Source organism: Bos indicus, chromosome 3, assembly GCF_029378745.1.
Source record: "Bos indicus isolate NIAB-ARS_2022 breed Sahiwal x Tharparkar chromosome 3, NIAB-ARS_B.indTharparkar_mat_pri_1.0, whole genome shotgun sequence".
Classification (NCBI taxonomy): Eukaryota; Metazoa; Chordata; class Mammalia; order Artiodactyla; family Bovidae; genus Bos; species Bos indicus.
In genome coordinates, this window is record NC_091762.1 from 51811497 (window position 1) to 51825763 (window position 14267).

At 36.8% G+C, this 14267-nt stretch overlaps 1 protein-coding gene and 1 long non-coding RNA gene across 7 annotated transcripts in view; one reads left to right on the forward strand and one right to left on the reverse strand.

Annotated features, from left to right (window-relative positions):
* The window catches only part of LOC139182197 (uncharacterized), a 31770-nt gene extending 26146 nt beyond the window's left edge, over positions 1–5624 (forward strand). Inside the window, exon 2 of the long non-coding RNA XR_011565806.1 lies at positions 252–5624. This is a non-coding gene — a long non-coding RNA (uncharacterized lncRNA). The remainder of the gene's footprint in view (positions 1–251) is intronic.
* BRDT (bromodomain testis associated) overlaps positions 1–14267 on the reverse strand; it is a 57299-nt gene that overhangs the window by 13024 nt on the left and 30008 nt on the right. For all 6 annotated transcript variants that reach the window (XM_070786127.1, XM_070786124.1, XM_070786126.1 and 3 more), the window contains 2 exons: positions 9112–9170; positions 5515–5686 (listed from right to left, as the gene is read on the reverse strand). In XM_070786127.1, the coding sequence (XP_070642228.1) occupies positions 5515–5686; positions 9112–9170 (231 nt within the window). The remainder of the gene's footprint in view (positions 1–5514; positions 5687–9111; positions 9171–14267) is intronic.

Here is a 14267-nt window from a genome sequence, read left to right on the forward strand (position 1 = left end):
ATCCCTGTCCTGGTTCCATCCCTAGGTTAGGAAGATCCTCTCGAGAAGGAAATGGCAACCCATTCCAGTAGCCCAGCCCGGAAAATCTCATGGAAAGAGGAACCTGGTGGGCTACAGTCCATGGACATGCAAAAGAGTCAGACACAATTTAGTGACTAAACAACAACAAATACAGAAATATTAATCTTTCAAGGAGATCCGGTAATTTCCACCTTCTTCACCTCCTTAAATTTTACTTTCATTTCTTTTAGGGCAAATGTTTTTACTTTATACCAAAGATGAGCACAATAAAGGACAGAAATGGTATGGACCTAACAGAAGCAGAAGATATTAAGGAGAGGTGGCAAGAATACACAGAACTATACAAAAAAGATCTTCATGACCCAGATAACCATGATGGTGTGATCACTCACCTAGAGCCAGACATCCTGGAATGCGAAGTCAAATGGGCCTTAGGAAGCATCACTACAAACAAAGCTAGTGGAGGTGGAATGGAATTCCAGTTGAGCCATTTCAAATCCTAAAAGATGGAATTCCAGTGGAGCTATTTAAGATCCTAAAAGATGATGCTATGAAACTGCTGTACTCAATATGCCAGAAAATTCAGCAGTGGCCATTAGACCAGAAAAGGTCAGTTTTCATTCCAATCCCAAAGAAAGGCAATGCCAAAGAATGTTCAAATTACCACACAATTGCCCTTATTTCATACGCCAGCAAAGTACTCAAAATTCTTCAAGCCAGGCTTCAACAGTACACGAACTGAGAACTTCCAGATGTTCAAGCTAGATAGACGGAACTAGAGATCAAACTGCCAACATCTGCTGAAACATCAAAAAAGCAAGCGAGTTCCAGAAAAACATCTACTTTTGCTTTATTGACTATGCCAAAGCCTTTGTGTGGATCACAACAAACTGGAAAATTCCAGACCACATGACCTGCCTCCTGAGAAATCTGTATGCAGGTCAAGAAGCAACAGTTAGAACTGGACATGAAACAACAGACTGGTTCCAAATTGGGAAAGGAGTACATCAAGACTGTATGTTGTCACCCTGCTTATTTAATTTATATGCAGAGTACATCATGTGAAATGCCAGGCTGGATGAAGTACAGCTGGAATCAAGATTGCTGGGAGAAATATCAATAACCTCAGATATGCAGATGACACCACCCATATGGCAGAAAGTGAAGAAGAATTAAAGAGCCTCTTGATGAAAGTGAAAGAGGAGAGTGAAAAAGTTGGCTTAAAACTCAACGTTAAGAGAAACTAAGATTATGGCATCCGGTCCCATCACTTCATGGCAAATAGATGGGGAAAGAATGGAAACAGTGACAGACTTTTCTTTTCTTGGGCTCAAAATCACTGCAGATGATGACTGCAGCCATGAAATTAAAAGATGCTTGCTCCTTGGAAGAAAAGCTATGACTAACCTAGACAGCATATTCAAAAGCAGAGACATTACTTTGCCAACAAAGGTCCATCTAGTTAAAGCTATGGTTTTTCCAGCACTCATGTATGGATGTGAGAGTTGGACTATAAAGAAAGCTGAGCACTGAAGAATTGATGCTTTTGAACTGGGGTGTTGGAGAAGACTCTTGAGAGTCCCTTGGACAGCAAAGAGATCAAACCAGTCCATCCTAAAGGAAATCAGTTCTGGGTGTTCACTGGAAGGACTGATGCTGAAGCTGAAACTCCAATACTTTGGCCACTTGATGTGAAGAACCGACTCATTTGAAAAGACCCTGATGCTGGGGAAGATTGAAGGCAGGAGGAGAAGGGGACAACAGAGGATGAGATGGTTGGATGGCATCACAGACTTGATGGACATGAGTTTGAGTAGGTTCCTGGAGTTGGTGATAGACAGGGAAGCCTGTCGTGCTGCAGTCTATGGGGTTGCAAAGAGTTGGACATGACTGAGTGAGTGAACTGAACAATCACAAAAAAGCAGAAATTGAAGAAAATACAAGAAACTGATCCAATTGAAGACTTAGTCAAAGCCTGACATTTTATAGATAGGATGTTAAAATAGGAACAAAAGACCATTAAATATAAATGTGTACCCACACACCCATAGCCATATATATATATATATATATATATATATATTTGGCTGCACCAGGTCTTAGTTGTAGCACATGGGATCTTTAGTTGTAACATGTGGGATCTAGTTCCCCGACCAGGGATTGAACCCAGGTCCCTGCATTGGGAGCATGGAGTTTCAGCCAAAGGACCACCAGGAAAGTCTCCATAGACCATTCAGACCGCAATCTTTCCATTATTTTTCAGTGTCTGTTCTTCTTCAAAGCTATCCCCACCATTTTCTATGAATTTGCTATAATGAAAACAACCTTACCCTATCCAAGTGACATTCAGTTCAGTTCAGTTCAGTCGCTCAGTCGTGTCTGACTCTGCAACCCCATGAATCGCAGCACGCCAGGCCTCCCTGTCCATCACCATCTCCCAGAGTTCACTCAACCTCACGTCCATCGAGTCGGTGATGCCATCCAGCCATCTCATCCTCTGTCGTCCCCTTCTCCTCCTGCCACCAATCCCTCCCAGCATCAGAGTCTTTTCCAATGAGTCAACTCTTCGCATGAGGTGGCCAAAGTACTGGAGTTTCAGCTTTAGCATCATCCCTTCCAAAGAAATCCCAGGGCTGATCTCCTTCAGAATGGACTGGTTGGACCTCCTTGCAGTCCAAGGGACTCTCAAGAGTCTTCTCCAACACCACAGTTCAAAAGCATCAATTCTTCAGCACTCAGCTTTCTTCACAGTCCAACTCTCGCATCCATATACGACGACTGGAAAAACCATAGCCTTGACTAGACGGACCTTTTTGGCAAAGTAATGTCTCTGCTTTTGAGTATGCTATCTAGGTTGGTCATAACTTTTCTTCCAAGGAGTAAGTGTCTTTTAATTTCATGGCTGCAGTAATTTTGGAGCCCAAAAAAAGAAAGTCTGACACTGTTTCCACTGTTTCCCCATCTATTTCCCATGAAGTGAAGGGACCAGATGCCATGATCTCCAGACACATTCAAATCTCTCACATTCAAAATTCAAAACAAAATAATCTCTCTTCTAGTCTTACAAAAACAAAATACCTATCTTTCTGTTTAAAGCCATAGCCATCTTCCCATTCTCTTTACCAACAAACTTCCTAGTAGACTGGTTTACATTCAGATTCCATTACTTCTCAATTTATAAGAATCTGCCTCTGCCTGATCACAATGGCCACAAAAGAAGCTTTTGTAAAAGCAAAAGAAAAAAAAACAAAAAACCCAGCATATCATATTGCCAGTTGTAACCTTCTCTCCTTATTCCTCATGGTACTTTAATGCTTTGTACTGGACTGATAACTGTGATGATTTCCTCCTAAAATGTATCTGCCGGGTTTCTTTTATCTACTTCTATTATCTATTCATTTTTCCTTTTCCTCTAGGTTTTGATTACCTCTTGTTTTAACTTATTCATTTTTTTCTACTTTTACTGAGGGAGTCTGGTTACCTAGAATTTGTTCTTAACCTTTCTCTTCCTGCTCTGTATCTTTTCCTTCATTCTTATGGCTTCAAACAGCTTCTATATATTCCTAAATATAGTTCTTGTTACACCCTGTTAGTTCCAGAAAACTATTTCTAGTTATATATTTCCAATTAGATATTCTGCAATATCTTAAGTGTGGTGGTGCTAGTGTTAAAGAACTTGCCTGCCAATGCAGGAGACTTAAATTTAAATGGGTTTGATCCCTGGGTGGGGAAGATCCCCTGGAGTGTTGAGGATACGGCAACCCGCTCCTGTATTCTTGCCTGGAGAATTTCATGGACAGAGGAGCCTGGTGGGCTACAGTCTATAGGGTCACAAACAGTCAGACACAACTGAGGTGACTTAGCACACAAACATGTCTGAAATGAAAAATCCCTTTTATTTTCAAGCCAGCTATTGGAAGACACTGATTCTAATAAAGCTTAGTAATTCTGCCACAGAAATATCTAATTTAGCCACAGCCTTTTTGTACTTACTGCCTTAGTTTTGGTCATCATAGTTTCTTTCCTAGACTACAGCACTCAGCTTCTTTACTTGGTCCCAAGTATATCAGAGCATCTTCATCTTAGTTCATCCCCTATATAGCAAGCAGCAATCTCTTCCTAATGTAAAATCTGATTTTGTCATGCTCTTGTTTGAATCTGCTCATTGTGTGCAAAATAAAAGATCCAAATGTAGCGATGGTATTTAAGATAATATATGACTTAGAACAACTACCTCTTCAGTTACTCTCCTGAAGACCTTAAAAATATTTTTTTCTAAAAAGAATGGATATAAATATTTCATATTTTGGATCTTATTTATTCTTCTTCCTGGGATACCCCCCAGTGTTGCCTCTGATATTTTCTCCCTTATCTCCACTCCTCCAGTCAAGAGCTATAACTCAAGTTAAATACAAAATGGAATATCTAACACAGAACAGTAGGGAGCTTTTACTAGAAGCAATAAAGGAGGACCATCATGTTCCTCCTAATCTGTGCTTCAGAAAAACATCTTAGAAATTTCTTCTGCTTTGGAGAAACTTCTGCCCTTGGAAGGTCAAATGGAAACCAGGGAGCAGTCTAGACAGAAGGAGACCTGGATATGGTATGTTCACATCTGCTTCTAGTCTAGGCCTGAATACATTTATCAAAGTTCAGGCACCCCATTAGTTGGGCTCACCACTGTCAGAGAAGCATCTCCCTGTGTCATACATCCCCAGGAGAACCATGATGAGAAAGGCGATACTTTCACTTCTGACAAGACTAAGAGATGAGACAATGATAAAGTCAAATGAATCTAACTATAAAAATTTCTAGTTTTGGAAGATGTTTTTGGTAAATGGGAACTACCACTAGGCAAGTATTTCTAGCTCAAGTTTCTTTAACTGTAAACTGTTTTTAATGTTTATAACTATTTATCTACCTCTAGATTCTCTAACAATCTTTTCCCCATTCTAATCTACCTTTCCAACCCACAGAGACATCATGGAAATTAGAGCAACATTTCACAAGTCTGCTCAGAGCTTGCTATGTCTGACTCTACGACCCCATGGACTGTAGCCAACCAGGCTCCTCCATCCATGGGATTCTCCAGGCAAGAATACTGGAGTGGGTTGTCATTTCCTTCTCCATGGGATCTTCCCAAACCAGGGATTGTAGCCGGTCTCCCGCACTGGAGGCAGACACTTTAACCTCTGAGCCACCAGGAAAGCCCATGAACTACAGCAGTGACAGGTTTTTATGTATGGCCCATATGCCAGTGTATATACTCTATACGAAAGTAAGTTGTGTGTGAACTGTTCATACAATTTTCTTTCATTCAAATGTAATGAATACATTTGGGTATAAAGGAATATGCTTCAGGGATTATTTCTACCCTAGAATTTACTAGTTATGATTTTCAGTATTTCAGATACATAATATTTAGGATGACCTTGGCATTTTCATTTAGAAGTCAACTGTTCAATCACAGCTATTTACTCATTAATTTCTTACCTAAAAGAGGCAGAATTTGTAAAGGTGAAATGTTTTCCACACTCTGTGAATGTTTTGGTTCTTGATGATTAAACACTAATTGGTGGTGGTTTGGTGGTGTTCCATTTGAACATGCAGTCTGATGAACCAGGCTAGTTACCCCAGAGGTTGTATCTTGCACAGAAGACTTTACCTGTTAAGACAGAGTTAAACAAATCTTTCAGAGCTTTAATCACAGAAGAAGTATAAGAACAACAACAAAAAAATACAAGAGAATAGAATATAACTTAACACTGTCTTTGAATATGTTATTAAAGTCACATAAATTTATAAGGTATAATTATTGCTATCTTACAAATGAGAAAAGGTTTAGAAAGATTAAACAACTTGGCCATTATATAGCTTTTAAGTAGAGTCAGTCATTAAAGTCTATGGTCTTAAGTTACTAGCATACACAGACTTAACACATATGTTATTAAACAGTGCTGCCTATTTTCAAATGCTTTCCTGTGACTTATTGAAAATAAAAACTGAGCTTTTATACCAAATCTTGGATGGAGGAGCCTGGTAGGCTGTAGTCCATGGGGTCACTGAGAGTCTGACACGACTGAGCGACTTCACTTTCACTTTTCACTTTCATGCATTGGAGAAGGAAATGGCAACCCACTCCAGTGTTCTTGCCTGGAGAATCCCAGGGACAAGGGAGTCTGGTGGGCTGCCGTCTATGGGGGTCACAGAGATTCGGACACGACTGAAGTGACTTAGCAGCAGCAGCAGAGACTAATCCACTTTCTTTACCTCCTTTTCCTTAGTGAATTAGTGATATAAATGGAGGGTGTGTTTATTAAAAAAAAAAATCACATGGTGGTTGACGCACAGATTATCAACAAATTCTGATTGAGTATTCTGTTAACTACTTATTGGGATTCCCTTGTGGCTCAGCTGGTAAAGAATCTGCCTGCAATGCAGGAGACCTGGGTCCAATCCCTGGGTTGGGAAAATCCCCTGGAGAAGGGAAAGGCTACCACTCCAGTATTCTGGCCTGCAGAATTCCATGGACTATATAGTCGCAAACAGTTGCACAGGACTGAGCCACTTTCACTTCACTAACTACTTATTAAGAAAAACTATATTATAATAAATATTTATTTAATACTTGGGTGAGCCTTTTATATAGTTAATTCTCACAATAATCCTATGAAAAGAGAGAAAGTGAAAGTAAAACCAGGGTCTCCTGCATTGCAAACGGATTCTTTACCAGCTGAGCTACCAGGAACGCCCATAATCCTATGTTAGTTGCTGTCATGTCCGACTCTGCAACCCCATGGACCGCAGCCCACCTGGTTCCTCTGTCCACAGAATTCTCCAGGCAAGAAAAATGAAGTGAGTTGCCACTTCCTTCTCCAATAATCATATGAGTTTGGTATAGTTATTATCCCCACTTATAGTTCACAGAGGGCTTGCCTGGTGGCTCAGATGGTAAAGAATCTGCCTGCAATGCAGGAGATCTGAGTTTGATTCCTGGGTTGGGAAGATCTCCTGGAAAAGGGAAGGGCTACTCACTCCAGTGTTACTGCCTGGAGAATTCCATGGACAGAGGAGCCTAGAGGACTACAGTCCATAGGGTCACAAAGAGTCAGACACGACTGAATGACTTTCATTTTCACAGTTGACAACAGGACTTAGATGTAACTTAAATGTTCATATTTATTCAGTGGCAAGATAAGTTACAGTGCCCAAGCCCAGGTACCTTATCTGCTAAACTACAGACCCCTCCATTGAATAAAAGGGTTAGGATTATCATTAGTTGATAAGGCATAAATGAAGTGTATGAATACTTATGCTAGCTTGAATAAAATTAAGGCCATAGGAATGTTTATCTCAACAATAATAGAGACCCAAGCCCAAAGTTTTAAAGTCAAATGCTGAGATTTAAATCAGCAAAACATTACTTTATGAAACACATAAGTATGTACATTTATTCATTATTCTATAAATATACTTTCTTTTTATGTCTTGAATAAGCATTAAATTCTTCAGTGAGTGACACTGAGAAAAACTTGGTCACAAACAGATCATAAAGATAGCATTCTATGTGCTATATTGAGAATTATTCCAAAGTTTGTTTATAACTTGACATAATTTTGTTTCCACTAATACCTATGGCAAGATAGATCATCTGGATCTTCTTCCCACTCAAAAACCTTTGAGAGTTAATGCTTACCTAGCAAATTAAATATTAACACTTTACCTAGGTGTACAAACCCACCCCCCATTACATCTCCAAAGACAACTAATCCCATACAAACACCATCTGCTACCATATTTCTCTGAACACACCTCCTATGCTTTTTGACTCACTTCATGCTACTACCTCTGTTTAAAAAAAAGTCTCTAATCAGTATGTCAATATACTAACCATTTCTTCCCTTTCTCTGTAATTTAAAACCTATTTTAAGCATTTCCTCTTCATGTAGTATATGTGTGTGTATATAGATAGATATATATTCCTCCTTCATTTTCTCAATAAATTATGAATATAGATGATTACAGCACTAGCCATACAATCTCTTTAACTGTGTGATTATCTGTCTTATTAAGAGCTCCATCAAGGTAGTATTATATTGTGTTCCCCTTGGAGTTAGATATTATTACATAAGCTTATGATCTAATAAAAGGGGTGTTTGTGCTAGTTGCTCAGTTGGGTCCAACTCTTTTCAACTCCATCGACGGTAGCCTACCAGGCTCCTCTTTCTATGGAATGCTCCAGGCAATAATAGTGGAGTGGGTAGCCATTCCTCTCTCCAGAGGATCTTTCTAATCCAGGGATTGAACCCCAGTCTCCTGCATTGCAGGTGGATTCTTTACTGTCTGAGTTACCAGGAGCCCTTAATAAAAGATGTTAGTTGCTCAGTCGTATCTGACTCTTTGAGACCCCTATGGACTGTAGCCTACCATGTGCCTCTGTCTGTGGGATTCTCCAGGCAGGAATACTGGAGTGGATTGCCATTCTCTTCTCCAGGGGAATAATAAAAGGTATATACCTATAATTCTGTATTTGAAATGGGTACAAAGGATTAAAAGTTTTATGAGGATGACAACTAGAATTAGTAGTAAAAGATAAAATTACTTTTACCCTTTTCAAAGCATATCAACTACTAATCAAACATAAATGTGCTAAAATCAATAAATGGTAATTATAAGTTTTAGAAACTCTGACTACCACTGCCCTACTTGGGAATTTTTGGGGAGAAATTCCACCTTACTGTGCACACCTTACTGCATGCATACGGGGACACCAAGACTCTCCTTCTGTATTTAGAGCCTTAAGACTTAGCCAAAACTGTAATTTGTTCTACTTACAGTTTGATGTAATATTAAAAAAAAATACATCTATTAGAAAAATGCAGCCAAATCATTTCACTATTCAATCTTTTTTTATGAAGAAGTCTATGAACATCTAAGTGAAAAAATGAGTGACAACACAAAAAAATAAGAAAAAATATTTTTTAAAAATGAGTGACAACTCTTCATTTAAATAAAATCAAACAATTATAACCATTTAGTTATAACCCATATAATCTTAAAATTCTAAGGTAAAATGAAGAATTAACTTACCTGTAATCTCTCTTTAGGAGAATCATTCTGTTTTACTCCAGTAAATTTAGGAAACATTTCTGCAAATGTATATAAAAATACTTTAATATTTGCTAACTTAAAAATCATCTAAATTGTAGGTCTTGCATATTAAAGTGATTTTAAGAAAACGGTCAACTTCTTAAATCAAGAAATTCTTACACTTACCAGGTTTCTGCCCTCTTGGAATCAGTCAAAATTTCTAAAGAGATACTTGCTTTGAAAAGGGATATTTTCTTTTCTACCTAATGGAATAAATATCTCCTCACAAATTTCAACTTGGATTATTAGGCAAAAATAATGATGTGTTACTTTAGAGTAAACCGCTTGAATAAGTGATAGTTTAAAAAGAAACAAGTTACAGCAGAGATAAGGGTTTAAACAAGCAGTACCATTTATACTAAAACCATCTTTTACCAAATAGCCATTAAGAGGCTTAATTAAAATAATTAAGAATTTACTATAAGAGAAAGGAATGTATCTGAGAGAATACAGTCTTATTAAAAGTGAAGCTATTTGATTAGGCATGATAAAGTCTGCTCTGCTTGCTAAGCATTATAATAAAGATCCCATCTAATTAATACTCTATTTACTTCTGCGCTATCTGACAGCCTCAACTACATAGCAACAAATGGCTTTTATAGTACTTCCTTTACCTTTAGAAATACCTTTACAGGGGACACTGGCAGTAGAGTAGATATTAAAAGAGATCTCTCTGACATGGTGTGCATAAGTTCTTCTTTCTTGATCCTACAATTCATTTTGGTGCTATCCTCCCCAATCACAAGCCTAAGTCAGTGTGGTAAAGCACCAAACTGGTAGTTAATGCCTTGATCCATCTCTCCAAGCCAGCTTTCATGAGCCACCTGAGCATCATTTGCTTCAGGCTTCAGAGCACCAAGGGTGGTCAACACCAAATCTTATTCAAACTTAACATTCTAATTTTAATAGTTACCTTCTGCTTCCTGAAATGCCATCAGTTTCCACTGGATGTGTTACTGTTCTTTCCTAAAATGTTTGATGCTGGACATTGTTAAAATTGCTAAATGCCACTCAAGGACGTGCTTGAATTAAAAAATTTAAGTATTTAAAATGACATGAACCATCTTAATGTCACTCCACTAAATATTATTTTAAGTGTTAGGGGTTAGGTGGAAAGGGAAGGCAAGAAGACAGACTGCAAAGACTGAGGGTATAGATTCAGGTAGCTTTCACATTTAGGAGAGAAATTATGATTTCAGCTTTGAACAAAAAAACAAAAACAAAAAACAGACTTCATTAATATGATCATATATGTACATCCATATATCTATCTTAATTATCCAAATATGCACCTAAACAAATTATTCAATGATATAAACTCTTAACTATAATAAAAATACAACATACCACATTAGTGTTGTGATGAAAAATTTAAGGGCATTATCTTAGTTTTCTGATATAAAACTAAAGCTCACAACTATTACAAAAACTATCACCTCAAAATCTAAAAACATGAGCAAAAGGCATCAAAGAATTTTAATTAAAAACAAACCCAACACCAAGTACAGGATGCCTCAAACAAGTCTTACAGACTATAGATATATGAATAATGATAGCCTAAAACTCAGTGTTTTGCTTCTCCTTCTATTCTTACATAGTTGACTTTCCAGAAATAAAATAAAAGTGCATATTTCTGTTTGTTTATAAGTTCCTGGCCTTTGGAATTAAAAGGCAAATATATATATTTTCACTGTCAAGCTTAAGACCACATTTCAATAAATGAAGAAGCCCTCCCAGGTCTTAATAAAACTGAGCACTACAGTGATAACATATACACTTGTCAACCAACTTTTCCAGGGAACTGTGATAACATACCTACCTTATGAGGATCCAATTGGATAAAATATGTTAACTACTGAACAAATGAATATTTTGCACAGTATATAATGTGTGCTATTTTCATATTTCCCTAAAAACTTCAACATAAAACTCTGATTGAAAGTTTTCACTTCCAACTAAACAAATTTTAATCACAGAATCAAAAAGAAGAGAGATCTAGGGTTAACTATTTGATTGAAGGATTTGTTAATAATATCCATCATCTATCAAAGCACTGAGATCAATGCTCCAGAGATACCAAATATTATCAGCAAGCCAATACTGACTTAAAAACTTGATAAACTGAATATGAATATAATACCATACATAATGTAAAGCCAGAATGTAATACCATTATAGCAGAAAAAAATTACTGAAGACTTTTAAATTAGAAAAACAAATCACACTTCTGTTATAAAGGACTGGGTACATAAAAGTGATTGGAGGTCATTTCCTTATTTTATTGGAAAGAAAGCATATCCAGAGATGTTAAATAATCTGCCCAAGTTTATCATATAATATTCTATGAATAAAAATCAAGCACTGTGAACAAAAAAATTTTGCCCCCTTTAAAGAATGTTTTGAGCATTTTCATCTAAGTGTGTGGTACTTATTTTAATATAGAACAAACTGATTATAAGCTGTCTCTTCCTTTTACCAAAGTCATTTTAACTAGAGTTACAAAGTGGAAACAAACAAAAACGCCTAGATTGATGGTTCTCAAACATGGCAGCACATTAGTCACATGGATCTTTTGACACTGTATTTATCTGGTCCCACTCTCCAATTCATATCTGGACACTATTTTTAAAGTTTTACAGGTGATTTCTAATGCACTGCTGCCAAGGTTGAAAAACATTATTCTAGACAGCCTGTTTATTCAGTAAGACCCAGTTTTTAAAAGGCACATGACAATTTATCCTATTCCTGAGACTCCTGGCTCAAGTACAGACCTCAATATGTACAAATTTTTAAGCAAGCCTGGGTCCCTGAATTTATCCTTCTGGGGCTTTAAAAACACCTTAATTGATAGGGAATTAATGAAAGTTTAAAATACTTAAATGATGAATACTAATCATTTCTCTTAAACTTTCTAGCTTGAATGGTGAAAAATTACTCCAAACTGTCATTTCATGGCTTCCCTGATAGCTCAGTTGGTAATGAATCTGCCTGCAATGCAGGTGATCCTGGTTCGATTTCTGGGTCAGGAAGATCCACTGGAGAAGGGATAGGCTACCCACTTCAATATTCCCTTGTGGCTCAGCTGGTAAAGAATCCATTATTTCATACTTCCTGTATTTACTAAACCATCCTCCCCCTTTAAAGGTAAACTAAAATCTAAACTTTAACCAAGGTTTTCCTTTCTTCCTTGCATGAAAAAAATAAAAACAAACTGCATCATTGTCACTTCTACAGAAGACCTGGCTTATATAGCTAAAATGAGAAATGATTCTTTTATTCCTACTTTTAAGTCAGTGTAACTAAGAAAGTTAAAAAAAAAAAGGAACAATTGTTACTTAAGGAATTTCATAAATTTCACTTTCAGAACATTACACTGAAGCCAATAAAAGCAAAAAATCCAAAATATGAAGTGATAAATTCATTTTGTCTTAGTCAGGTAAAGAACTGTTGCCATAACCATTCAATTTCTTTGTATATAACTGTTTTAACAATTGAAATGATAATCACTCCTGAAAAATATTATATTCCACACTAGTCAGGTATTTGAGCTAAAATCTGGACAGTTCCTAAAGGTATTTCCTACAAAGTTAGAATCAAAAAAGCAGTATTATCTATGAGCTGCTCCATTTGATGGTTTCTCAGTATTATTAAATCTGTTAATACTCCTCCTTATTACATAACTCAAGATAGCCAACCTTTGTTGAATATTAAAAAAACTCAATTGCTTGTGTGTACATTCTAGTACAGCCTGGTTAACATAGGATATATGCATCTGGAATTCATTTATACTGTCAAGCCTATTTGTATCTTTTGATCTGCCATTTGATGATATTTTGAGTTATGAAAAATAGGTTTTATATTTATGCCAATGTTTAATCACTGGCATAAATATAAATGGGATAGGATTTATTATTTTTTTTGTCCATGCCTCATGGCTGTGGCATCTTGTTCCCTGATCAGGGATAGAACCCAGGCCCTTGGCAGTGAAAAGTGCAGAGGCCTAACCACTGAACTGCCAGGGAATTCCCCATCATTGTTCTTGACTTATCAGCACATGATAATTTGCATATGCCAATGTAACTGAAGAAGATAATTTAAATGGCAATATCAAGTTACACTGAAATTTTCAATTAAGTACTGCTTCCAGCCAATAGATTTCTTATGTTTTTCAAAGATATGGAATTTCATGACAGCTCTATCTTAGAACTGATTTAATATCTGGTTTGAAATAATAATTAAAGAATTATTAAATCTTTCCTTGTAACTTACTCCTCTTCCATTTAATTAATCCAATTTCTTTAGCCCAAGCAGAATTAGTCCATTTTTTCAAACATGCATAAAATAAGACTTAAGATTACATAGAACATAACACGGAGAAGGCAATGGCACCCCACTCCAGTGTTCTTGCCTGGAGAATCCCAGGGATGGGGGAGCCTGGTGGGCTGCCATCTATGGGGTCACACAGAGTCGGACACGACTGAAGTGACTTAGCAGCAGCAGCAGAACATAACAATTTAATGTGTAATAACCAGCTCTACCACTATCTATAACATACAAATGTTTTTCAGATGTCACCCTTAAAACATTTTAATATACCTAGAAGAGAATAATACAGCAGTAAAGAAAGCAACTCATAATACAAGAAAGCTATAAGGAGAACTTTAAGTCAATACTGTTAAGGAATTTAAAAATTAGAGATCTAATTTAGAGATCTATTAATTTAGAAATCTGTCCTTGATAACAGAAATTGATTGTGACTTGGTTAAGAAAACTGCATATGGTCTCAAGTTGCTATAAAAATCCAGGAAGACAAGTATTAAAAAATAGATTAAGAAAAATTACTGGAGATCAATATTCTTCTATCAGAGAAGAATTTATCCCATCCAAGTACTAACCAGGCCTGAACCTGGTTAGCTTCTGAGATCAGATGAGATCAGGCGCGTTCAGGGTGGTATGGCCGTAGACCAGAGAAGAATTTCTCAGAGAAGCTTTCAGAAAAGATGCCACTACTAAAATTTTGAAGAAATGAAATTATATGCATATGTCCTATTTTGAATAATCCAAACTCTTATTTAACCCTAGTTCTGATAATTGAG